This window comes from Eucyclogobius newberryi, unplaced genomic scaffold (genome assembly GCF_026437365.1).
Source record: "Eucyclogobius newberryi isolate DKJ021-1_F unplaced genomic scaffold, fEucNew1.0.hap1 SCAF_14, whole genome shotgun sequence".
Lineage (NCBI taxonomy): Eukaryota > Metazoa > Chordata > Actinopteri > Gobiiformes > Gobiidae > Eucyclogobius > Eucyclogobius newberryi.
In genome coordinates, this window is record NW_027315768.1 from 9,882,413 (window position 1) to 9,910,410 (window position 27,998).

The following is a 27,998-nucleotide window of genomic DNA, read 5'->3' on the forward strand; positions in this document are numbered from 1 at the left end:
TCTTATGATGGGCGTATGAAACTTTTTTGGGCTGAGAGTTACGTTTGAGTGACTTAGATTAAAATCATACTCTTTAAAAAGTGTGCCAAAAATATTCAAGACTACATGGATATGACACTATATGAGATTGGGATGGCCAAACTGCAGATTTGGTTGTAGAAGATCATTGTATCTGGTCTGACTGACCTGATTATTACTAACTTTCTTTTTTAAGGCAACAAAATCTTGCATTTTGAGATATCAATTTGAAACAAAACTAAAGTTTATTTCTATAAATGTAGTAGAAAAAAGCTTCAGTTGTAGTCATCTGGACTCAGTTAGAAAAAATATATAGACGTTTCGACTCTCATCCAAGAGTCATTGTCAATAAAAGAATTTAGATCGAGAACTCCGATATTAATACTGTTCTGTGGTAAGACCCGCCCATTGGGAGGAGCCTTCCTGAAGTAGAAAGAGTTGTTTGTTTCAGCTGTTTGTCTCTTTCTACTTCAGGAAGGCTCCTCCCAATGGGCGGGTCTTACCACAGAACAGTATTAATATCGGAGTTCTCGATCTAAATTCTTTTATTGACAGTGACTCTTGGATGAGAGTCGAAACGTCTATTTTTTTCTAACTGAGTCCAGATGACTACAACTGAAGCTTTTTTCTACTATGGAACACGCCTGGACGAATGAGGGATTACACCGACATATTCTATAAATGTAAGAAAACAAATTATTGTATCGTGCATTTTTATGATAAAATAAGGCATTCTACAAGAATAAATGACAAATCTGGGACATATTAATCTGAAGAATGGATAGAGGCATATTAGATACAACAAAATGAAGAGCAGTGAGGAATGTATTTGTGTAAACTAGCTTAAAATTGGCATAACAATTCAAATTTGATCTCTAAAACTTTAATAAATCAGGCCTAACATTTGATCTCAGCTAATTTTTCTGTATGATCCATCAACATCTTGTCCAATATTGTAAAGTTTGTTGTGTGAGGAGAGCAAGCTGTGCAAAAAACAAAACATTGAAAACAACTTCAGTTGAATTAGATAACTTCCTCCATTGGTTTTGGCTTGGTGTCTCGCCTTAACTTGTTTTTGTCCAGTAGATGGCTGTAAATGTTTCAAAAGTAGTCATCATTTGTCCAGCAGAGGGTGCTAGTCACTTGCTGGAGTCTAGTATCTGGCTTGAAGGTGATGTCACTGGAGGTTTATGCATGTATTTATGAGCTATTCATTGTTTGCTGATGTCTGTATGTTTCAGAAGTGTTCCAAAGACGCCGTCAGGGTCCGACCTGCGTTTCGAGGCAGTTCCTCTGAACCAGGAAGCCACAGAAGGGACACGGGTCACGTTCACCTGCCAGGGTAACTATCAAATATGGCTTTAGTAATATACAAATCTCAACACTGTTGGTGTAGTCGGTGTAATCCCTCATTCGCCCAGGAGTGTTGCATCGTAGTGTTGTCAGCATAATTTACAACTGAAAAAACATCCAAGTGAAACATTGTGTGTCATTATTGTACTGTCAAAGGTCTCATCATATTTAAATCAAATTAAATTCACTGACAATTGTCAGAAAAGCGTTTCCTGATTCTGATTTAAACCAAATACTTCAACTTTAGTTAATTTTAAAGTAAGTTTATTTACCAGTATTTCATTGTTTTCTTTCAATATACACATACCATGTATTTATTTATTTGGGCAGTGCATGTTAATGGGTTGCCATGGTACTAAGATGCATGAATGTGAACACACAGGATTTTAACCAAAGGAAAATGTCCAAGATTCTATTCACTGGATTCCGGAAGTTGCTATGGGCACCTCCATTAATTGTGCCCCTCCTTCCGGTTGGCAGGGCTGCCGATCTCAACAGCAAATCAATTCTTCACAGACCTCAAAGTGGGTTTCAGGCCGACCAGAGAATGGAGCATTCTTGACTCAATATGTGTGAGTCAATATACACATACCAATCTGAGCAATTTGATTCATATTCCCTATGAAAAGATAACACCCAGTCCCACTAAAACTAGTCTGAAACTTGCTGTGCTAAATGTCAGATCCTTATGGAACAAATCGTTCATAATTAATCATTGTATTTCTTCTTATAATTTTGATTTGATTTTTTTAACTGAAACATAACTTGACAAAAACACAGGAAATTTAGTTCTAATAAAATCTGCTCCACCCAACTTTAAGTTTGAATCTGAAACACGAGAAAACAAAAAGGGGGAGGTGTCTGGGCAAAGGTTTTATACAAGCCTCCCCAGCATGGCCAAAGTTTTATTGATGATTTAACTGAGATGCTTTCAGTCATATATATTTGATGGTTTGGTCATTACAGGTGATTTCAATGTGCATGTTGCTAATATTTGTGACAGAAATGCTAAAGAGCTTGATGCTGTTGAAACCTTCAGTCTTACTCAGCATGTGAGAGGCCCCACCCACAGCAGAGGACACACTCTAGATCTCATAATTACAAAGGGGGTAAATATTTCAAATGTTAATGTGATCGATGTTGCTCTGTCTGATCATTTCTGTGTCTTCTTTGACCTGTCTGTTTTTCCCAAACTACCGGCTGGTCCTGCAGTTGTTCAGAGGAGACACATAAACAAAAGCACAGTAGCACTGTTTATGGAAATTATAAACTTTGAAAAGGCTTCATGTTCTTATGTAAATGATTTGTTGAACTCTTTTATATCTAGTGTTTTAAATGTTCTGGTCGTCATTGCCCCCATGAAGGCTAAAATAGTTAAAAATAAGCAGCAAAGTCCTTGAAAAGGTTGTTTACCAACAGCTCACAGATTTCCTCTTAATAAACAACTCATTTGATGTTTTTCAGTCAGGTTTTAGACCTCATCACAGCACTGAGGCTGCTCTTGTCAAGGGAACAAATGACATCCGCCTGAACACTGGCACGGGCAAAGCCTTAGTCTTAATTCTGTTAGATCTGAGTGCTGCTTTTGACACTTTCGATCATGGGATCCTCTTACAGAGACTAGAGGACTGGGTGGGCATCACTGGCACTGCCCTAAACTGGTTAAGGTCCTATCTGGAAGACAGGAAGTTCTCTGTTGAAATTGGTAACTGTGTCTCAGACCACATGCCCCTAACCTGTGGGGTGCTCCAAGGGACAGTCCTGGGACCCCTTCTGTTCAACTTCTACTTGCTGCCGTTAGGACACATTTTCACTGCGTATCAACTGACCTATCACAATCATGCAGACGACTCAGATCTATGTTTCACTATCGGCAGGTGACTATGGACCAGTAGATTCACTCTGTCACTGCATCCAACAGATCAGTTTGCGGATGCAAAACAACTTTCTCCAGCTGAACTCAGACAAGACAAATCATCGTCTTTGGCCACAGAAACAAAGAGAAAGTGTTAGCGGTCACCTCCAGAGTCTCGCTCTAAGACCTACAAACCAAGTTAAAAATCTGTTGTAATAATGGACTCAGACTTGAATTTTAACAGCTACATCAGATCAATAACATCAGCAGCTTTTTACCATCTAAAAAAATGCCAAAATCAAAAGTATAGTGTCCAAACCAGACTTGGACTTATCCATGCGTTTGTCTCCAGTAGATTAGACTACTGTAACGGCCTGCTCACTGGTCTCTCCAAACAAGCTGTAAAACAGCTGCAGTACATCCAGAACGCTGCTGCTCGGGTCCTGACTAGAACCAGGAAGTACCATCACATTAGTCCTGTTCTCAGGTCTCTGCACTGCCCCCTGTGGCTCAGAGAATAGACTTTAAAGCAGCTCTGCTTGTGTACAAGTCTCACCTTCGCCTAGCACCGAAGTACATCTCGGACATGTGCCATATGAACCATCTCATAGGACCTCAGAGTCTGGCCTCCTGCTGGTGCCAGAGTCAGGAATAAACATGGACCAGCCTCCTGCTGGTGCCAGAGTCAGGACTCAACTTGGACCGGCCTCCTGCTGGTGCCAGAGTCAGGACTCAACTTGGACCGGCCTCCTGCTGGTGCCAGAGTCAGGACTAAACATGGACCAGCCTCCTGCTGGTGCCAGAGTCAAGACTAAACATGGGCCGGCCTCCTGCTGGTGCCAGAGTCAGGACTAAACATGGACCAGCCTCCTGCTGGTGCCAGAGTCAGGACTAAACATGGACCGGCCTCCTGCTGGTGCCAGAGTCAGGACTAAACTTGGACCGCCCTCCTGCTGGTGCCAGAGTCAGGACTAAACATGGACCGGCCTCTTGCTGGTGCCAGAGTCAGGACTAAACATGGACCGGCCTCCTGCTGGTGCCAGAGTCAGGACTAAACATGGGGAATCTGCGTTTCAGTTTTATGCAGCTAAAATCTTCTGGTCTTCCTGAAGATGTGAGACAGGCTTCTACTCTGACAATGTTCAAATCTAAGCTAAAAACGGTTTTGTTTAGCTGCGCATATGGCTGAAAGGATTTTCTTTGCACTCTTCTCTTTTATGTCTTAGAATGTTTTGTGATTTCTGTCATGACTTTGTTTTTTTTATATATATTTTTCCAGTTGTGTGAAGCACTTTGAACAAATTGTGCTCTACAAATAAACTTGCCTTGCCTAATTTTATATCATATTTTAGCGGCTTTAAGACTTTTCCCTCCCTCGCTCGCCACTTTTCATTTGGAAGAGCTAAAACAAATCCTTAGCATTCAGATGCAGATGACTGAATGTTATTAAATCCATAATATTTATTTTTACTTTCTGCTTAGAGGGGAATAAAACACTGCCGACGGCACACAGCGGGCTCATTTTGACCCCGAAAAGCTGCTTTTACAATATCTGTGTTTAGGCAAAACTGTTTCCGCCCCATTTAAATAAAAAAATAGTACAAATAATGTGTTGTGTTGTCAGTGTCCTTGACTACATTCTCCGCTGTGAGCTGGCTGAAGGACGGTGTTTGCGTTGGGAAGGGCGCGGCTGGTGTGGAGCAGAGACAGGACGGGCCCAGACTGACCCTCACCATTGGCCGAGTGAGACCCAAGGACCAGGGGACCTACAGGTGTCAGCTGACCGCAGAGGGAGGAGCCACCGTGGCCTCTGCAACATGGATCCTCCGAGTTAACAGTAAGAGTGTCTGACAGGTTGTGTTACAGAAGCATAGCCTAAAGTTTCAAGTCAGCCCTGCCTTTTTTTTACCTTCTGTCTCTCATCGCATTTCAGGCCCTTCAGATGAAATAAATGATACATACGTTTTCTATTATTTTGGCTGCATTCATTTTTGAGTGGTGGCTCAACTCCTTCACAGTTAAATGCCCTCCTTTAAAATGATTTGACCCTGCTTCTGTGGAACTTACTTTTCACTTTGAGAATAGGTGTAGCAGACACGTGTTGGACGCAACATCATTAAAACAGTGTTTAATGCATCTCAAAAGCAGTCGAATTACAAGGCAGGGTTTAAAGTGGTGTTCTACTTTTACACTCACCCTGCATGGTAAGAATGACATGTAATGCAGTTGTGCTGCTCGATGGTAGAGTGGATTGCACACTTGCCTGCCACGTCCACAGACTGCAGCGTCGTGAGTTTGATTCTGGCACTGACAGTTTGCTGCAATGGCCTTTCCCTCTCTCATCCCTTTTTAATGTTTTGTAATAATTACAGCAGCCAGCAGATGGCAACAGCTGAAAAGTATGTACAGGTACTTATGCATTTAAAATGCAATGTATTGTTTTAATAACATCATCACAATTCAATTAATCATTTCCCAACACTGAGAAGGTTGTCTTAGTTGATTGTAGTTTGTTTTTATAATATGATTTTACACATAGAATACACGCCCTCATGGTTGGACACTTTCTGTGTCGTGCAGCAAATTGTCATTTCATCATTTTGCACATTGCACGTCGCGTAACAACAGCTAGTGTGAACTTGGATGGATGTTAGATATAGGAACATACATGGGTGAATTTTCTGTTGTAGCAGGTAAAGATCAATCAAAAATGAAAATTTAAAAATGACCTTGCTTGTGGTAAATGTTCCTTTACGATGGTGAGGAGGAGATGCAGAGGCTGAAGAGGCTAAAAGTTTTACTGCTGTGGTGGACATGGGATGCAGGAGATGTTTACGACCGATTATCATGGGATAGAGGGGAAGGAGAACGCGTTTCCTGTATATGAATTGCTTTAAAGCTGAGTGTAACAGAATAAGAAAAGAAGGAGGACACACTCTTCCTGGTTACATTTTTCTTGCAGCTTGATAGTATTTATTTCAGTCCCTTAAACTAAATGATGCCGTATTTGATTGACACTGAGCAGTCATTAAACTCAGCAGCACTTTGGCCACAGAGAAGAGCAGTGAGGAATCAGCAGATCAGAAATAGAAGCAGTAAAACTCAAAGAGGGGCTCACAGTGTTAAACAAATACAAGCCTGGAACCATATAAAGACAAAACACGCCGCTCCGCACTCCACACACACACACACACACACACACACATGCCCGCACACATACGCACACACACACACATGCGCGCACACACACACGCGCACACACACATGCACACACACACACATGCACACACACACCCACACCACAAACGCATGCACGCACTCCACACACACACAAACGCACCACAAACGCACACTCTGCAATGCCCTTGTTGGGTCGAGAAATAGCTTACTCTCTGTCTTTAGATGTGCAAAAGAAGTTAGGGAATATTTGTTTTGTAATATGTTTACCCTTTCATATTTCTTTTCTCAACTGTTGTGCAAAATTGGAATATGATTTTTTTTCCCTCATAAACGTCACTATAAATATAATGGTAGATACAAATATTTGAGCTTGAAATGGAAAAAAAACGTCCTTTGGGAAAGCTCTTGTAAATGTTAGATCTGGTAAGTGAAATCTAAATTGTTGTTTTGGAGATGTCAATTATAACTATGATTAGAGTGTATCGTCTATGATCAAAACACTTCAAAATGACAGCAAAAATAGCCAGAAACAGTCTTCCAAAGAAGGGTATGAACGTTTTGGTTTGTGCAAAACATGAACCTGAATCGAGACATTTCAGCACATTCCTGATGCTTTGTTAAGAATAGCCCAGGAGACCTAAAAATATTCTTAAGTCCATGAATCATCATCGGACCTGCTCTGAGCATTTCTGCCCCCGGTAATTCCCTCTGCTGCCAGTAGGAGCGTGCTAACACCAAGTCCTCATGAGAGAACTCCTGAAAAGTTTATTTAAAATAATTTGTACATTTCAAAACATGCATTATTATAAGTTCTAAAACACAAGATGGAGAGATCAAGAGCATATTAAAAGGCCAATAATAATATAAATAATGATGAATGCATTAAAAAGGCTTCGAGTCATGGAGTTATTTTTAGTGAATGGGCGCGTCACGTTTTGGATGTATCCGTTGTTTCCCGTTAATGTTTGTGTCTGTGTCGTCTCTGTTCCTCTCACAAAAGCAGCGGCTCCCCTCTGGTATGTCTGATATGTACACACCAGAGCAGGGAGGGAGGGAAATAAAAGAGGTGGAGAGCGTGAGGGAGATAGGGGGGGAATTAGAAGGGGAGAGTGGAGTAAAGAGAGAGGGTGAGGAGAGAAGTGGGTAGAGAGAAAGAGAAGACATAGAAGTGTATAGAGATGGAGGGTAAAGAGAGAGAGGGAGGAGAGACGTGTGGAGCAGAGAAGAGAGACAGATGAGAAGAGAGGGAGTGATAGAAAGTCAGATAGAAGGGGGGTTAAGAGAGGGAAATAGAGGTATGGAGAAGAGAGAGAGAGAAAGAAAGAACAAAGGGAAAGAAAAGAGAGAAAGATAGAGAGTGAGTAGAGATGGGGAGGATAGAAAGTGTAGAAGGGAGAGAGAGAAGAGAAAATGGAAAGAATGGGAGAGAAATAGATCAGAAAAAGAGATGAGGAGGGAGAGAGAAGGGTGTGTGGAAAGGAGAATAAAGACAAGAGAGAGAGAAAAGGGAGTAAAAGAAAGACTGATGGGTAAAAGGTAGGGGGATGTGATAAAGTGAGAGAGGAAAGAGGGAAAGAGCAGAGAGAAAGGAAAAAAAGAGAAAAAAAGACAGAAAGGAAAAAAGTGGTAGAGAACTAGAGAGAGGGAGAGGATAGACAGGGGGGTCGCTGAGAGAGAGAAGAGGAAGATTGAGAGCGCGGTAGAGAGGAGAAAATGGGGGGAGACATGTAGAGAGGGAAAGGAGACGAGTAGAATGTGGAGAGAAATGTGGGACTGAGAGGAATTAAAAAGAGTGGGTGATGACTGGAAAGAGGTCTGTCTAACAGAGAGAGACAGAAACGGGGTGAAAAGAAGGAGAGGAGAGAAAGACAGAGTTAGAGGAGAGGGAGAAAACCCGAATACAGAGCGAGGGAGGGAGAAGAGAGAGAGAGGAGAAGCAAAAAGGAAATACAGAGTCCTTATAAGGCTTGGGTCAGTGCTCACTCTCAACTGTTCTGGCTCTGAAGACACATGTACATGAACTATGAGCCTGAAGGATCAAGAGTACTGACAATGTGTACTGCACTCGCGTTACATGGCTTAACGGTAAAAGTAAAAGTAGTGCTGCCAAATGTGTTCTTTTAAATGTAAAATACAAAACCTGATCAATCAAACTGTGTAAAACTTTATTCATTTTAAAGCTCAATATGCATATTTTGTCGCTATAAAAACAAGAGACAGCCAAGTATTCATTGTACAGTACTCAGTGACGTTAATGGTTTAAAATGTAATGAGGTAAGAGTATACTCAGTAGCTAGATGTTTAAACATCTACTCAAAACAGTACAATTACCCCAAATCTAGTCAATTACAGTGACTTGAGTATTTGTGATTTGTTACTTTCTGCTCTTGCAAATTCTATCCAGTCCGTGAGTAGCATTTTCAACTTCACTTTCAGCATGTGAAGTGTGTTTTAATTATTACTTATTCCCATTGGTGGAAGAAATGCTTTTGAATTTTAAAAATGTACTACAGATAGTTTGTCAATGTCACTACATTTCAAAGATTTAGTAGCAAGGGGATATAGTGTATATTATATTTTTAGACGGATGAGGAGTGGAAGTATATGTACATCTCTGTGGTGAGCCACAAAATCACATGTTTGGAGAGAATTCTGCTGGAAAAACATGACCTGATTTTTCATAACACCATGTCAAAAGGCACTGAAACTGGGGCACCAGGAGGAAAACCACTATCACATGTTCTGGGACTGTCCCGTTGTTCTGGGATATTGGACTGAAATCAGAAGAGAAATGTATTCAGTTTATGACATCATCATCCCACTTGACTTTGGAACTATGTACTTGGGCCTCCAGACCTCTGACATGAACACTGTGAATGGACCTCTGAAACATACGTCTGATCCGGAAAAAAAACATCACAAAAAATGTATGACACAAACTGAACTGACAAGTAAAGACTGGACTGATTAGAAAAAAAAAATATATTCAAATTTAACAGACTATGGACAAAATGGGGCATTTATGTTGGACAATTTGTGCCATGATTTGCTTTCTTTTTATGGAGTGTCTACAGAGCCGCGGCGCACGGCCGAAACTGCCATGTTACTTTGTGCCGCGGCTCCTGAAACTGCTGCGCTATTTGACCGCACCGTTTTAGACCGCGCCGGGTTAGGGTTAAGGTTAGGGGTTAGGGGTTAAGGGTTAAGGGTAATGGGTTAAGGTTAAGGTTAAGGTTAAGGTTAGGGTTAGGGGTTAAGGGTAATGGGTTAAGGTTAAGGTTAGGGTTAGGGGTTAAGGGTAATGGGTTAAGGTTAGGGTTAGGGTTTGGGTTTGGGTTAGGGTGCAGCCACGGCCTTCTTTTTATATATTTCATTTTTAAGTCTCAAGAGATTCTATTTTACTTTATTTTATGCTCGCTCTCCGTGTCATGCTTTTTTTTTGCTTTTTTCTGTTATAAAAAAAAAAAGAATGACCTTCTCTTCAGAATAACTAGTGCGCTCGTTCTGCCCCTCAAAACCTGGAGCTAAGACACTTTTAAAACCAACATAGGCTTTTTTAAACTAAAGTGTCACAAATGAAATATTAGCTTTAGTATATACCCTAACTAACGATGTCATGATGTCCAAATTTGATTGTCACGATTATTCTGAGAGGAAACGCAAACATTTTATGATCAGTCACAAATATTCACACCATGACCAAAACATCAAACATCAGTGAAATCCTCAACTTTTCAGTTATATAACTCTTTAGTTTGTGACCTGCTTTATGAAGTGGAACTAATGAACTGAAGTGGAAGTAATGTTAAAGGCGGTATGGACGATTTTTCGGCGATTTGAGAACGCAGGCAGAAGTGCGCATGCGCACTCCCCCGTGCGGACTGATACAACACACACGTGCGTTTGTTTATTAGCGCAACGGAGCGCATCGCATCTCTCGTCTCACGTAGATTTCTGTCCACTTCTGCGTCAGCTCGAACTGTCTTTCTCCGTCTTTATTTTGCCCCGTACACTGAGGGAACTATATTATGATAGATCCATGCGCTTAGGCACGCGGAAACGTGGGGACGAAGCTGACGCGGCTGCAGGTGAGCGGTAGGTGCGTTTTATGATTGATACGTGGCAGGACTAATGATTTATCCACGCCACGAGGAAATATGATAAAAAATTTGCTGAAAAAAATCGTCCATTCCACCTTTTAAGTTCAAAAACATGATTGGCCAAAACAGAAGTATGTTTAAAGCCAATAACCGTACAAACACGTGTGTATATATATTAATGCATGTACATTGTGATATAGACAATATGATGAAATGACACATGTGTTCCAGGTCGATGTGACGGTCAGAGGTCAAAGGGCACAGAGTCCAGAGCAGCGGGTGAGGCTCCTCGCTTTGTGAAGTGCCTGTCTGACCTGAAGGTGATGGACGGGAGCAGGGTCACCATGACGGTGGAGGTCACCGGTATGAATCACAACCTCTAGATATTTCTCACATAGACATTTTATTTTTTTTATTTTTTTTATTATTCAATTAAATTACTTTTAATTTATCTTACATTTACTGTACATAGGACTTCATGTTCATAAGCACACAATATGAACTTAAACAATTTAACATCAACTCGAAATCAAGCTCAGTGTTGTCATAGCGTTTATTAGAGCAATAGTGATGGGCGATTCCACTGATCTGATTTTTTTATTTTATACGATAACAATTAATACTATGGAAAATATCACAATATCGATCTGATACCGATACCAGTGAGTTTTTCTTTTACTATAATACATTTAACAATTTTACATTGGACATCATTATTTTCTTTTAGCTCTGCTTGAACTAATATGAATGAAAACATGAAATATAAACTATGCATTATAAACATTTTAATAAAATGTATTAAAACAAAAGCATGTTTTTGATTTAAAAAAAAATTGTGTCGGTATCGATATTTGGTATCGATCCGCCCATCACTACAGAGCAGCCAATGACAATATTTTGAGGCCTATACTGTGTGTACAAAATTATTCTAAACTCCATTCAGTTTACACAGAGCACTGCTTTGTAATAGATACAATAGATGGAGAGACAGACACTTTATTTATCCTGAAAGAAATTTTAATTCAGCTCAGGAACATTTTCATAGCACTTCTCATTTGCCTTGTGTCTCAGTCAAATATCTCAGAGCAGCTCAACAGGAGGATTTGTCAGGGTCAACAAGTCGTGTGTCAGGCCAGTTTGAGGGGAGTAACAGCCCTCAGGACAGAAGATTGGTCTGTGTCCAGCATCACAGTCATCGTCCAGGAGCAGCAGGTGAACTCTGGAAAACTCTCTTCTCAGCGATGAGACGGGTCATTATCTCAAAGTAGTTCCTCTGGAGGCTCTTCTGCAGGGTTTGGTGTAAAAAGTCTGTAGCATTTCAGAGCTCTATAGCTAGATATGACTAGAAAAGTATGATACGAAAAAAATGACAAACTTTATCGCATAACTGAATGCCCTCCTTGATGGGTAGCCCGTTTTGTGTGTGTGTAGGTGTGTGTGTTTGTGTGTTTGTGTTGGTATTTCCGGTCAGATCTTCGGAGTGTGGGAGTTTAGGCCAGGACTCTGTGTGAGCTCCTCTATATTAACATTATAACTTATGTCTTTCATTGCGATGAGTTGCGCCTGCAGCAGTAAATACTATGCTGGACAATAAAGTCCTGAATGAATGAAAATGAAAATGTAAATGAAAGATAAATAACAAAGCATTACTGATAAGAAACAATAAGTCATCCCTTATCTTAACTTTTGACATTAAACACATCATGTCAAATAAAAAGGATCTAAATTATGCCCCAAACAATTATGATAATTATTTTCTTAAACTTGCTTTAGAGTACTTTTGCTTTGGCATCTTTCAATTCAGTTCAGTTCAATTTGTATCGCCCGTAATCCCAGCAGTTGCCTCGAAGGGCGACAGTGAAAAACAGATTAAACAAGGTCAATAGGAAATTAGCAAATGTCCAAACATCCCCTGTCCTTAGAACCTCCTTCTCCAGCTCATGTTTTATAACTTAAAATAATTTAATAATCAAATAATTAAATAATCTACTGAAAGCACACAGTACTTTATATTTGTGAGGCGTTCCCTCATCAGGATTTATGTTATAACTCCATCTTCTGGCAGCAGAGGGAATTAACTGGGGAAAAAACTAAAGCTAGCCTACCCCGACATGCTAGCTTGTAGCAGTTGTAATGAATGTGATATGAAGCGGAACCTTAAGTCTAAGTTAAAGGATTGAAACTAAAAAAAAATCTGTTTTGCTCAGAATTCTCTACCTATTTCAGGCCCTCCCGACTTCTATCCCTGACCGGCTGTTTGATGTGTGGAATAAAGCAATCTCAAGATTTGTATGGCAAGGCAAGAAACCTTGAATCTGATTTAAGACTCTACAATTATCAAAAGAAAAAGGAGGCTGGGGTTTACCTTGTCTGAAAAGCTACTTTATTTCAGCTCAAATCAGAGCAATGCTGTACTGGTGAGACCCAGAATATGAAGCTCAATGGAAAAATATTGAGATTAATGTTGTGCCGGGGATTCCTGTGCAGGTCTTACTGGCAGATGACAAACTGTTTGGAATGGAGTCATTTGGAGGAAGTTAAGAATCCCTGGGTGAAAACTGTCCTTACAACATGGAAGGAGCTAATCAAAACATACAAACTAAATAAAGATGTTAACAACTTAAAAGATGCCGGTAATCAAATGAAAAGCTTTGATATGTTGAAAGAATCCTTTGACATGGATACACAAGACTTCTATAGGTATTTACAACTAATGAGTGATTATAATCAAGAAATTAAACAAAGCAATGACCATTATAACTATAAATTGGAACTTACAAGGGGAATAATATCTAAACCATATCAATGCATTATTAACCTGGATACTACTCTACTGAATATATAAAAGAAAAAAGCTAATTTTATTCTGACGGACGAGGAGTGGGAAGTTGGAGAACCAAAAGGTCACATGTCTGAAGGGAATTTTGTTGGAAAAATGTGTCACGTTATTTCATAACACCATGTCAAAGTACCCACTATTCACAGGGAAATGCTGACTATTGGAGAAATGATGGCACCAGGAGGCAAACCATTATTACATGTTTTGTGTGTCCTGTAGCTCAAAAGTATTGGACTGAAATCAACAAGGAAATACTGTATTTTCCGGACCATAAGTTGCACCTTTTTCATAGTTTTGGCCGGGGTGCGACTTATACTTATATACTTATACTCCGGAGCGACTTATATGTGATATTATTTGTTATTTTCACTCTTGCAACCTTATTTTATACGCCAGTGCAACTTATGTATGTTTTTTTTCTCTATTATGCATCTTTTGACTGGTGCGAAAATACGGGTACAGACTGTATTTGACGTTACCATCCCATAAGATTTCAGAACTATGTACTTGGGCCTCAGAACCCCTGCCATGGATACAATAAATTAATATCTTTGGAATATAATTCTGGCAGCAGGAAAAAAAGTTATCACAGAATGACACAAACCCCCCGATGATTAAGGACTGGACTGACATAACAGACATTAGACATATGGTAAAAAAAAACTTTCAGACTCGACTTGCAAACATACAAATTTGAAAAACTTTTGACGGGACGTTTATGTTGGACTTGGTATGTCGTAACTATTTATGTTTAACCATATGGTGCCATTATTAATATTTCTCCTATACTTGTATTACTGCTACCTTCTTTTGTGCTGAGGTTGTGTCCCCGGTCGTTTTTGTCTTTTGTGTGTCTATAAAATGAAAAACTTGAAAGCTGCTCCCCCAGCGAGTAAAAACTATAAAAACTATATTTTATCCATCAGAATCTTGTAAGTAAGAACAGTTTGCGGAGCCAGGATTGACTGCACCACCACAGTTTCACTACCATCTGAAAAATGCAGCTCCTGATAATTAACACGTGAATATTAACAGTGTGCAAAAGGGTTTGTGAGGGCTAGGAAGTAGTTATATATGACTTATCTCCTTTTACAGTTTGAAAATCGCGTAATGCAGCTATAAAATAATAAACAATATGTTTTCAGTGCTATTGGTTGCAAGGCAAGTTTTGGCTGAGACATACAATCTTGTTCCATCATTCTAAAACTGTCTTTGAACATTTGAACCTCCTCACTGCCTCTCGTTGCTTAGTATTAGTTACATAATGATTTTCCACCGGGGCTTCTTCTCCATATAAGCTGTGGGGATCAGAGAGGTTCTGTCTGTCTGCACACATGAGCAGCTCCATGTTCTCACAACACTCCAGACACACACACAAGACAAGACACACAGTGAATGTTACACTCTAGATTTACTGTCCCTGCAAACGTCCATCGGTTCATGCCAACATGTCATATCAAGAAGTTGGAGACATAGTTTTTTCTACGGGAAACAATGAGTGTTTACTTTCTGTACTTTTTCCTAAACTCAAAATTGGTTCACAAATGTTGCCTGAAACATGTCAGTTTTGATCAAATAACATCTCACAGGGCAGGTAGTGCAGATATCGGGGCTTTTGAACGATTTTTAAATGACTTTACACAGATTTTAAGTAAGGAATTAAAGCTCAAAATCACTGAAAAGCTTAGTTAATATTTAGTATGGCCCTATTATCATACACAGGGGAAGTTTCAGACACAAGTCATATTTGTGTTGATAGCATACAGGTCAAACATGGTGGAATCTTCTAACGCCACAATTGCGTTTTTAAATGCAGCTGTACTTTTGTTGTTTTTGTTGTAATTTGTTGTTGTATAAATGTAGAACCACAGCTTGACAGTTAAGATCAGGACTGATATTTGAGCAGTTTAGAGCCCTGAACGAAGATGGCTGTGGGAGGCACAGGTCACGTGTTTGACATTAATCAATTGTGGCTGAATAAAAACAGTATAAAAACATGCTGCAACAACTGTGTAACAAGTGTGTAGAATGTTGGGTCATTGTCTGTGGCTCAGTACAAGCTTCACAAAGCTGCCCTTGGACCCCCCTGCACTAAAGGTTTATTAGCATTTACAAAAACTATAGGTTTTTTAGCAGTTAAATAAACATTGGGCTCACATGTAAATTTACAACATTACAACTCATGTAAATAAATTGATAGATATAATTTGTTCTTTCACATACTTTTCATGGTTTGTTCTAGCTGTTGACGTCTGGAATTTTGAGCCAATGAAGTAGCAGTAAATAGAATAGATAAAAAATAGATAGATAATGAAAATAAATAGATAGCATGTTATAGATGCCTAAACAGATTGTGGCGTGCTCTTCAGGCCAGCCTCATCCTGACGTGCTGTGGCTCCATGACGGACAGGAGGTGACAGAGACGGAGGACTTCCAGCTGCTCAGGGAGAAGAACCGCTGCACGCTGCTCATCCAGGAGGTGTTCCCTGAGGACACAGGCACCTACAGCTGCAGGGCCCGCAACCAGCATGGAGAGGCCAGCACCCACGCCAGGCTCACTGTGGAGGGTAAGCTAAGAAGTTTTAAGGAAACTCTAAAGAGAAGAAAAAACATACTATTGATTGAATTATGTTGGAATGTAATGATATTTGATTTATTTTTGATTCAGCTGATTGTGTTAGCATGTTTGATGGCGGTTGGAGAGGATGTAGACCATATTTCAAGTTAGAACATTTTGACATACTTATCCCAACGTGATCAAAAGCATGTTTAAAAGCCAACTGGCCCAACAAAACCTGGCCTTTGTGTCTAATCGATCTCTATGGGGTTTTGCTAGGTACTGTTACGTATTTGTGTGTCAATGCTAACGCAAATGCTAATGTTGAATGTACATTGTTAAAATGATCCTAGAGCCCCAGGACGGGGTGCAGCCCTGGTTCATCACCAAACCCAAGGCAGTGAGTGCAAGTGTGGGCCAGCACGTGCTGCTGTCCTGTGCCATCGCCGGAGACCCCTTCCCCCAGTTCACATGGAGCCGCTCTGACTCCAGCCGACCTCTGACCTCTGGAGGAGACTACGAGCTGCTGCAGAAGGAAGATGTCATCTCCCTTCTGATCAGGTTTGTGCTCAAGATGAATAAAATATGTTACCTTTTGCAGCGCATACGTACATTGTTTATTTGACTGTGCTCAGCCCAGGGGTGCAGCAGAGGCTTGTTTCCACTGGTTCAATTGCACAGCACATATGTTTTGTCCACTTATGTAAGTGTCTCCACTGTCTTAGTGAACTGGACTTCTCCCAGAACGCTTTGGTGCGAGCTGATTGGCTAAGAGAGAACGCAGACTCTGGTGAAAACAAGATGGCAAAAAGCAGATATAATCGAAACAAAAGATAATAATGTCTCACCAAACGCTGACTTGATCTTCAAATCAAATCAATTTATTTTTGTAAGGCCCAAAATCACAACAACAGTTGCCTCTGAGGGCCACAGGGAGAAATGAATCAACAATGTCTGTGGTGGCGATGAAGTCAGACAATGTCTGTGGTGGCGAGGGACGATGTCCCAGGGTCCTCTGTCCTTAGACTCTCCTTCTCGGCCAGGAAAAACTACAAAAAAAACCTCTTTGGGAAAAAAGCGTAGAAACCTGGAGGAGTTCCAGTGAAGGAGAGATCCGACTCTCACAGACGGACAGACGGACACGAGGAGACTGGAGCTGGACCCACTCTTCAGGCAGAAGAGGGACCGTCTGAGTCGAGCTGGACCCACTCTTCAGGCAGATGAGGGACCGTCTGAGTCGAGCTGGACCCACTCTTCAGGCAGAAGAGGGACCGTCTGAGTCGAGCTGGACCCACTCTTCAGGCAGAAGAGGGACCGTCTGAGTCGAGCTGGACCCACTCTTCAGGCAGAAGAGGGACCGTCGGAGGCGAGCTGGACCCACTCTTCAGGCAGATGAGGGACCGTCGGAGGCGAGCTGGACCCACTCTTCAGGCAGAAGAGGGACCGACTGAGGCGAACTGGAGCCACTCTTCAGGCAGATGAGGGACCGTCCACACAGGGCAGGGACCACTTCACCAGGGGAGGGGCATCTGGGTCCACAGGTCCTCAGGAGTGAGAGAAAGAAAAGAAGGCGGTGAACAGTTTGCAAGTGGAATCAAAAAATAAATATTGTTTGATAGCATAAGTAGTCAGAAGAAGAAGAGGATAGTGCTCAAGCTGTCATACTTCCCCCAGCATAGTTACTCCTAGGGCAGCGTAGCTGAAGCTGTGGGTTTATCTTTCTGTTCCTAACTACTCTGACCATAAGCGATTTCGAAGAGGAACGTTTTAAGCCTGGACTTAAATGAAGAGACTGTGTCAGCATATTTAACATGGGTCGGGAGCTGATTCCATAACACAGGAGCTTGGTAGCTAAACGCTCTACCTCCTACAGTACTTTTAGAGACTCTTGGCACCACCAGAAGGCCAGCATTCTGAGAGCGAAGAGCTCTGTTTGGATGATATGGTTCTATAGCATCTTTGAGGTAGGATGGGGCCATGTCATTTATGGCTTTGTAGGTCAAGAGTAGAATTTTAAATTTGATTCTAGACTCGACGGGGAGCCAGTGAAGAGACTTCAGCACTGGCGTAATGTGCTCTCTTCTTTTTGTTCCTGTTAGTAATCTTGCTGCTGCATTTTGAACCAGTTGAAAGCTTTTTATGGAGCTTTTAGGACACGCTGCAAGCAGGGAGTTACAGTAGTCTAATCTAGTCGTTACAAATGCATGGATAAGTTTTTCGGCATCACTTTTAGGCAGGATTCTTCTGATTTTGGCGATGTTGCGCAAATGGAAATAGGCTGTTTTACAAGCTTGATTTATATGAGCTTTAAATGAGAGCTCCTGGTCAAATAAGACTCCAAGGTTTCTTACAGTAGAACTGGAGGCTACACTGACATTGTCCAGTGTGACTATCTGCTCAGATAGAGCGTCTCGTAGATGCTTAGGGCCAAGCACAATGACCTCGGTTTTTTCAGGGTTAAGAAGCAGGTAGTTTAGTGTCATCCAGGTTTTTATCTCCTTCACACAAGTACTAAGTCTGTCTACTTGATCGCTCTGATCAGGTTTCATTGATAAATACAGCTGAGTGTCGTCTGCATAGCAGTGGAAGTTAATGTCATGCTTTCTGATAATGTTGCCTAATGGCAGCATATAAAGAGTAAACAGAATTGGACCGAGTACCGAACCCTGTGGCACACCGTAAATTACTTTAGAGCTTGGTGAGGAGCTCTGGTTTACATTAACAAATTGGAACCTATCAGATAGATAGGATTTAAACCAGCTGAGGGCTGTTCCTCCAACACCTACATCACATTCTAACCTCTGCAGTAGAATGTTGTGGTCGATGGTGTCAAACGCTGCGCTGAGGTCCAACAGAACCAGGATTGAGACCAGTCCATCGTCAGCGGCTAATAACAAATCATTTGTGACTTTAACTAGTGCAGTTTCAGTGCTGTGGTGGGCTCTGAACCCTGACTGGAAAACTTCAAATAAGTCATTGTCCTGCAGGTGGCGACAAAGCTGTTTTACTACAACTTTTTCAAGGATTTTAGAGACGAAGGGAAGATTTGAAATAGGTCTGTAGTTTACCAATAGGTCGGGATCTAGATTAGGCTTTTTCAGAAGAGGTTTAATGACTGCATGTTTGAAGGACTGTGGAACATAGCCACTTTCGAGTGAAGTATTTATTATATTAAGAATAGAGTCTATAATTAGGGGAAGAATGTCTTTGAGGAGTCTGCTTGGAATGGGGTCTAGGACACAAGTTGAGCTTTTAGAGGACATAATGGCTGAAGTTATCTCTGCTTGATCAACAGCTGTGAACCTTTCTAGGTTTACAGGTGGATTTATATGGGACGTTAGATTTACAGCTTGGGCTAGTTCAGGGCTAATAGCGGGGGTAATTTCATCTAATTTATCTCTGATTGTTTTTATTTTATTATTAAAAAATAGGAGGAAATCATCAGAGCTAAGTGTAGCTGGGATTGAGGGCTCTACTGCACTGTGACAGTTTGTTAGCCTAGCTACAGTGCTGAAAAGGAATTTAGTGTTACTTTTGTTGACTTCTATTAGATTTGAATAATATCTGGTTTGGGCCTTACGCAGAGCCTGCTTATAGGACAGCAGGCAACTTTTCCATGCTTTTAGGGATTCTTCGGTGTGAGAGCGACGAAATAATCCCTCTAACTTTCTAACTCTTTGTTTATGTGAACGCAGTTCTTGGTTGTACCATGGGGAGGCGCGCTTTGGCCTAATGACCTTCTGTTTTAACGGCGCGACAACGTCAAGAGCAGACTTCAGAGAATTCATGGTCAAGTCGACACATTGATCACTTAAACTGGGACTAAAACTGTTCTCAGCAGGATCACATGACATGTCACTGAATATTGGCTCTATTATTTCTTTGAATTTTGAGATAGATTTTTCAGATATTGTCCTTTTCATTATAACTTTATCTTGTGATGAGCCACTGTTTTTCCAGTGATGGCAATTTATATTTTGAACCATCACACTTAGCAAAACAACGCTAACGCACGTTAGCATCAGCTGTTTCCTGTTTATCGACATGAGCATGGAATTTCAGCATTAAAAAGAAGCGTGCCAAGCGCTGTAAACAAACCAATCTAAGGGACCAAGGCCAGTTGAAACATGGCTTATCGTGGATTTGAGAGGTGGAATACTATATCTCCCTCAAAACCTCGACTCTAGCAGGCATGAAAAAGACCCAGGTGAAGACGGAGAAGCTGGTGAACATTCTGCCAAGTTGACAAGGGGTTTCAGAATCACCAGGAAAATTGATATGATATAGTGTTTATGAATGCTTGAAATATCTATCAAAGGCCGCACAAAAAAGGATTTTTGGCACAATACAAAGCACACATTGAGTTCAGTGGGATAACTTGTGAAGTATAACTTGTTTTTATTAAAAATATCTGCCAGGATTCTATATTCACAGATCAAAGTTGACATTCACCTCTGGAAAGACTGATGCTGTGTTTTTCTCATGCTGACAGAAGCCTAAATATTACAGATGCAAATTTCACAGGACATGTTAACTTCACACTACCATATTTATTGCATTATTTTTGTATGGAAGGCCAATATTAGCCTTCTGTGCATGTTTCAGTTTGAAACATCACTCAGAATGTCTCCAGATGGTCTGAGAATTGAACCTAAAACCTTGCTAAGTGTTTAAAGGTCCACAATGTCTCCACGGAGATCGTATTGATCTGCCTTTTTGCCTCATCTTCATGGAGAGTGTATGTTTTTTATAAATGCGACATGTTGTGCTTTTTCAGGTACTTTGTGGTGAACATTAACATGATCAGACCCTCACTGTGTTCATTGTAAACGGCTTAGTATTAGAAATGACTTCCTGTTCCAAACTGCAGGACTGATCATCCGCCCTTCACCACAGGCTTTTTACACACTTCCAGCAAGTGTCCCAATTCTCATGTTTACCTCCCCTGCGTGCACTCATACACTTTAAGCACTTTCAGAAAAAAAAGTGTGGAGTGCCTAGTGCAATTATTGGGACAGGGCCAGAGTCTTCATTTTTCCAATAATCACAACCAAGCACAGGGATGTGGGCGGGGATATGGGGTAGGTGAAAACAGGAATTTTCCAGCCTTAGTTGCAGGACATTACAGGATAAACTCAAACATTAAGGAATCTATCAAAATACAACTTAGTAAAACTAAGAAAGACCATGAGACAATGATGAGAAAACATGTCTCCTTTAAAGTATTTTTGTACTGGTAAAAGAACACAGATAGATTAATGTCTTGCTGTCGAACATTCCATGCATCATCTCCATGGATACTAGGTGGAAAGATACATTGTGCACTAGACTAGAACTAGAACCTTTTATTTTCAGTTAAAACCAAGACCATATAGTTCTGTTTTGCATTTTACTTTTCTGCTGCTGTAAACACTATAAAGAATTCATTTTAAACACAGGATTTTACCATTTCTTATCCCACAATAGTGCTAACTGACAAATTCCCTCTTTTTTTTTAATTGTGGTGTTAAAGGAGAGTCCAAACGCATCACGCAGGAGAATATCTGGTCAGCCTAAGGTAAGACACCTTCGATCTGTAACATATTATTAGCTATTATCACTTTTCCCCCCATACAATCAATAAATCATGGTTATTTTAATTAATCTTAATACAAATAAATAAATATGGCTTTCAATATTAATCTCCTAAATATAAACACATACACTTTTCATCGATGTCATAAATATGGTTTAAACTCTGCTCCAAACCTCATGCTTTTACTGATTTTTGTTGATTAGAATTGATTAAATCTCGATTGCAATTTAGGCAGACGTCCACAGAGAGGCAATAGCCAAAACAATATCCAAAAGTAAACAAAAGAGCCGGGGATCAACCGCATCAACTGCTGCGTCACTAAAAATACATCCATCGCACAGTAAGCGGACGCCCGATCCAGTTCAGCATCTCCAGCGCTTTACATTTGCGTGAACTGAATTTCTAAGCACGCAGAGGGATTTGATCAACAACAAACATTCCCCACAGTGACAAACACAACAAAGGCCAAGTCATGTGACCTTGCCCCGTGCTATGACAAACAGGTGCGCGTAAAATTGAACGCGGTGCAAATCCCGATGTTTGTCCCCGCGTCGGGCAAGGGGGCTCAGGGCCGCGGGCGGCCGAGTTATGGCAGGAACAGGTGCTACTCAAGGTGGTAAGAGCCGCGGGACGGGCTGTTCTGACACGGAGCATTTGTGGTCCAGGAACACGGTGGGAGAGCGCAGCGCCGTGGCCTCCCTGTCCGTCACCGAGGAGGGCGAGAGCGAGAGGAGCAGAGCGCGGAGAGCAGCGAGCACAGGGGACCAGCACAGGTATGGAGACCTTTTGTACTGCTGTGTTCAAAATGTATATATATCAAGGATGTGTACCATTACTTTAGAATAATATTACTTGGGTGGAGCAGAGAAGAAAAAAAGAAAATTACCCCCCCCCCCCCCAAAAGTTTGCATAAAAAGCATCTATAAGAAGCGACTACATCTGCAATACTGTTTTTATTGTATTTATTTGATTATTTATTTTTGTGTGAGAAAATGTTGGCACCCACAGTGTTTTGTTGTTTAGAGGTGGGCTTATAGAGAGTACCGGCAGTGTCGATGTCATTTTGAAGATATGCAAAACATGAATATCAAGTATATTGTTTAAATGAATAATGGAAATGGGGAAGAATGCGGTAAACTTCAAAAATAAAGATATAAAGTGATACTTGTGCACCTTTTGTGGACACTTTTACAACTATTTCACGTTTGTCTAATACTTAAACATTAATTATACATTTACTTACATGTTTGAACACATTTCTGTTTAATTGTCTGAATTTTGTTATCAGAATACAAAAAAAAATCAAAAATGAATCAAATTTGAGATGCTAGTATGGCCCACCCCTAGTACTATCACATTACTGACCTCTCTTTACCTCTCAGCCACGTACAGAAGTCTACACTGTGACTGTAGAGGCCACTGTATTTGCCCAGTGACACAACAACAGCAGATGCTTTTGGCTCGGGACAGTCACCATATTGGTGGGTCACCGTCAATATCATGTGTGCTTGTTTGGATTAGCACATAAGTGACAAAATGGCTCCACATGCTCTGTATAATAACATAATAACCAGCCTTTGGGGCCTTTAGGGCCTTTAGGGCACAGCTGCAGCTATCAGCCATTTTCATTATCGTCTTAATCAGCTTACATTGGAATTTAATGGGGACATATTATGTACATAAACTATGCTTTTTCAGTAGTATTTCTTTTTTTAAAACATAAAATCCTTTATTGTATATCATTTTTATAGTATCATTAGGATGTGACACTGAAAATGCAGGCAAACTGAGGAGTAATGAAGGGTAAGAAAAATAAGGTATATTTATTATTACATGAAATACATTTTAATATGCATTTTAGTAAAAAACAATGTGAGATTAGAATGAGTTTGAAGCTGTTTAGATTGTAAAAAACATGGTAGGACATTTCCAGAATAACCACTTGATGATGTCACAAGGTGGAATAAAGCCTTTTCAGCTCTTAGTTGGAGACAGCCTATCTCCAGGATTATTCAAACATTCATGAATAAGTTCCCTTTTGCATACATGTACTACATATTGAATCAAACCGTTGCATGAATGATAGTGTGTGCTCTGACCAGCCCCCAGGCCTCCTGTTTTCATCCCTGTATTCTTCTATCCATCCCTCCGTCTGTCCTATATCCAGAAATTCCCTAAAGCTCCTTTAATCCCTCCATATCACCCAAACCAATCACAGGCGCATTTCCTCCCTGCCTCCCAGCTGGACGCTTCCATTGTTTACATGGCTCTGGAATGACATTCTGGACAAATCATAAGCGTTTCTAATGGAGGAAATCAAGGCAAACTGGAGCAAATGAACTGCTAAAGAAATACGTAGGTTTTTTTTGTTTTTCAAAATTTTTAGACCTATACTTTTTACCTGGGTTTAAAAAATGCACTGGTTTCAATGTATGTAGTTTTAAATTTCCTTGCACACAATTTTGTTAGAAGTTTGAAAAATATACAACAAAAACAATAAAATAAGATACAAAATGTTTTAAGTTCTTGGGGGGGGGAATCAAGAAGTAATTACCCGTATGTTAGAAAAAGTAAAAAAAGAATAATATGAAAACAAATAAATATTTCTAGTATGCTGAATTCAAGTTAATCACCAATACTTTTCAAAACGACTCAAATCAATTCATATTCTGCATTAAAAGTAAATACATCTAAGTACCCCAATCAAATTGTTTTCTGAATAAAAACACACACAAAAAAACTACCAACTTTTTTGGTTTGTTTCCTTTTTCCATTTTTTTGCAGTTGCATGGAGCGTTTCCCAGTACTTTAACTTTACTTGTACCAGTGGGAATTAAGTGAACTGGGAGGAACGTGTGTTGAGAACCGACCGGGTGCATGCCTTTATATGGACCTGCGAGTCATTTGTGATGTAACATTTCGAGTCGAGGTCCTTCTCCTCCTTTCTCCCCCTCCCTCTTTCCCTCTCCTCCCTTGCTGCTTATGCTACAGTGGGCAGGGCTTGTGGTTTCACTGGCTTCACTGTCCACTTGCAGGGGCAGCTTTAAACCATCTCTCCCTCCCCATCTTTTTCTCCCTCATCCCTTTTTTTTTTTTTTCTTTCCCTCCCATCCTTTCCCAGTCCCGGAGCCGGCGGAGCGGAGGAGAGGAGCGGCAGTGCGCAGTGGCAGAGCTCCAAGCGGGAGTTCAAGCAGGAAGGTGGTGAAGAAGACCTCGAAAACGTCAAGGAAGACCCAGGCGCTCCGAGAGGCTTGCTGAAACGGTCGGTGGAGACCAGGGAGCGCGGAGAAGACGAGATCCGCCAAAGGGAGGCACAGCAGTTAGACTTCCGCTCGCTGCTCGGACGCCGAAACAATCTCAGTAATAGCAACAGTAATATTAGTAACGATTCTGCCACTGGTCAAGAGGATAAGATGGATTTTAAAGCAAACCTCAAAGGCGTCAAGTCCAAATTCGAGGATGACCGCAAGTCCAATTCCACGCAACAGGTGGATTTCCGAGCCGTTTTGGGGAAAAAAGGAGGTTCCCCGCCGTCTCCTTCATCAAACGCCGGGAGCAAACCGGTCGAGAACAAAAGCGCGCCGGATTTTCGATCGGTTTTGGCCAATAAGAAGAAGGCGCCGGGGAAGAACGGAGAGACGCCAGTGAAAACAGCGGAGAAAGAAAAGGACAACAAAGTGGTGGCGAATAACTGTGTGGACGGCGCGCATCGTGAGAAGAAGCCCGCAGCAGGTGGAGGCGGAGGAGGCAGTGGAGGCAAAGGGCCCGAGTTTAAGGAGAAACTGAGCGACGTGACAGTGCTGGACGGGCAGAGGCTCATGCTGCAGTGTCGGCTCGCTGACCTGGGGGGCGCCGCAGTCACCTGGACGCTGGACGGGAAGGTCATCAAGGCGTCCAAGTTCATCGTCCTGGCCAATGAAGGTTAGACACACAAGCAAACCCGCATATGGCATTTTTTTCACCCTCACGATAGCTTCCTAATGCGAACCACGCACTATATCGTCACGCTGCCATGGTGATTTCCTGTGTGTCATCTGTCACAGGCGGCACGTGCGGACACACATCAGACAGGCGCAAGTGTGGACCAACAGGGTTTTCTCATGCTGTCACTCAACAAAAGTGTAATTCTGTCAACTGGACTGAAGTGAATACATTTTACCTCTCATCCAAGTGGCTTCTTCAGTTAACTCTTAAAACGTTTGTCCAGTTGACAGAACTCAATTTTCTTTTGCTATGGAACTGACCTGGATGACCGATGGACACAGACATTTAGTTGGTCAATTAATTGGTAGAGGGTGTTTTTGTTGACCTTTTTATTAGTTGGCTGATTATATTATTGGGTTTATAAGGATGTATTTGGACCACCGCAGAAAGGAGAAGACATGGATTAAGTTATCTGGAGATTTAGGTGTGAATTGTGTGTTTATTCTACCTTTTTACGTTCATATACGCAGTTCACTAGTACTTTTCAGTTTAAATAGCTGTCATTGTGTAAACAAATTCCGGAGTTTATGGTCTTGTGATTGGATTTGGAGAGAGACAGTGCCTTGTTTGACCCCTTTTAGTCAAATAATTGATGCACAAGGCATGTCTTTTGTCGACCAAGTGTTTTTGATTGATTGATGCTGGCCACACATGTGCTACTACAGTACCAAGTACCAAGCATTTTTATGCATAATGTGCCTCCATTTTGTCAAGATTTATCACTTTTATGTAAGTTCTTTATTTTGTGCAGTATTTTATTATCACATGCAGTCACAGAAGATTTAGATTAATGCAATGTACAATAGAATGGTTGCTCCATATAAAATGCATATAATAGGCTTTACATTAGAATGAAATATGTGTCATCAATACAAACGTAGAAACACATCAAGCTTAATGCAGTTATTCTGAAGCAGATATTCTCAAGGGTTTTTGAGCTGACATAGTAAAGGGGTAGAAGACATAGAGAATGTATTTTTGAACAGGTGAACAATGTATGCATTACATTGTCATTGCAAAAAGGAAACTCAAATGTGGAGCAATCTCAAACTGTAGAGAGCAATATTTCTTGGCAGCAATTCACCCGACTCTGGCTTAACAGTTTGTCCCTAGAAGTATAACGTTTCCCCCCCAAACTCTGCAGCGTTTGTGATGACACGGAGGGCTCTATAAACGCCGCCTTTAATACAGGCAGTTAACACTTTCGCATGGGACACGCCGCACATACTTCCTAATAAAGTGAGAGCCCGGGGAGCGCGCAGCGGGGAGGCCGGGGTCCGAGCCAGCTGCCCCCCCGTCCCCCCACCCACCCACAGGCTAAATATAGAGGCCCGTCTGAAACAATGGAGAGACGGATGTGATGTACGACAGTCGCTGGATCGGTACGAGCGGGGATCGTTTTACATAGAGCTGCCTTACTGTAGCCCCCTGATGTTTATTCTGGGAGTGGGACACAAGTGTTAAGAGGGGTCAAAACAGCACCATCACCACACGTTAAAGGTAGAGTAGGAGTTTTTTTTATTGTATGTTACATCAACGTGACCCTTCTGTGTCTTCAGATGTAAAGGAAATCATGTAAAGTATGTTTTTTACAATTGCTACTACATTTTACATGACGTACAAGCTGTTTATGTCTCAGTTTTCGCTTTTAAAGCCAATTATACAGTGAGAAAGAATGAGCGTTTGACAGGTCCTACGACTAAGGACACACTACAGCATCATTTGCCCGATTTAGTGCCCCCGATTTGCTTCTCCTCGACTTTGCATCCTTGTAAGTGACTTCGAAGCCCCCGTTCTCCTCATGTCTGTGCGACTCCGTCATATTGTGAACATAAAACATCACCAATACTGCAACAGCCAATAAAGCTGAGCGTCTAGGGCGGACAGAGTTTGCAAACATTACTCAGCTCTTCTAAAGCTATGACGTTAAATATTCTTATCTATTTCTCTGCAAATTCACCACACTCAGGGTGCTACACAACAAATTGCCGTTCATTCTCTTCCTCACGTGTACAGTGTTTACATGCTGTGAGGATTAGCGAAGTTGCTACATGCTAGCTACAGTAAACAGGCCAATTCCTGTGTAGTCCGTTGCGACTTGTGTGCTATTATTATTTGGTAAAACGTAGAAGTGCGATGCTTTGATAGTGTAGAAGTCTCAACGCGAGTCACTTTACTCTGGACAGGAAACAGCTGACTCTTGGCGTGCTAGCTTTGTTAGCGCAGCACTATTGGGATCATATCAAATCTATGCTTTTTGTCTTTTTGGGCTCCTCTATCTGCTGGTAAGAAGAAAGTGACCTAACTACAGAACTACAAGCAGAACACATTTCCTCAATATTTTAACCTCAAGAAGTCACAATAAACAATATAAATCCATTCATACAGTAAGTAGATGGCAGTAGTTTAATTACATTTCAGTTGTTATCCAGTTAGCTTGGCTTATGTAACAAATGTGAGCAGTGTTTATGTTCTGATCAAATCTCATCATGTCTGACGTCTCACAGGACCATACAGATTTAGCCCGTCTGTTGTGA

At 41.2% G+C, this 27,998-nt stretch overlaps 1 protein-coding gene across 1 annotated transcript in view; it reads left to right on the top strand.

Moving 5' to 3' along the window:
• The window catches only part of mylka (myosin, light chain kinase a), a 102,530-nt gene that overhangs the window by 33,640 nt on the left and 40,892 nt on the right, over positions 1-27,998 (top strand). The window contains exons 12-19 of the mRNA XM_072444291.1: positions 1,260-1,360; positions 4,851-5,063; positions 10,738-10,869; positions 15,715-15,912; positions 16,256-16,463; positions 21,415-21,459; positions 22,143-22,250; positions 24,599-25,398. Of these exons, the coding sequence (XP_072300392.1) occupies positions 1,260-1,360; positions 4,851-5,063; positions 10,738-10,869; positions 15,715-15,912; positions 16,256-16,463; positions 21,415-21,459; positions 22,143-22,250; positions 24,599-25,398 (1,805 nt within the window). The remainder of the gene's footprint in view (positions 1-1,259; positions 1,361-4,850; positions 5,064-10,737; positions 10,870-15,714; positions 15,913-16,255; positions 16,464-21,414; positions 21,460-22,142; positions 22,251-24,598; positions 25,399-27,998) is intronic.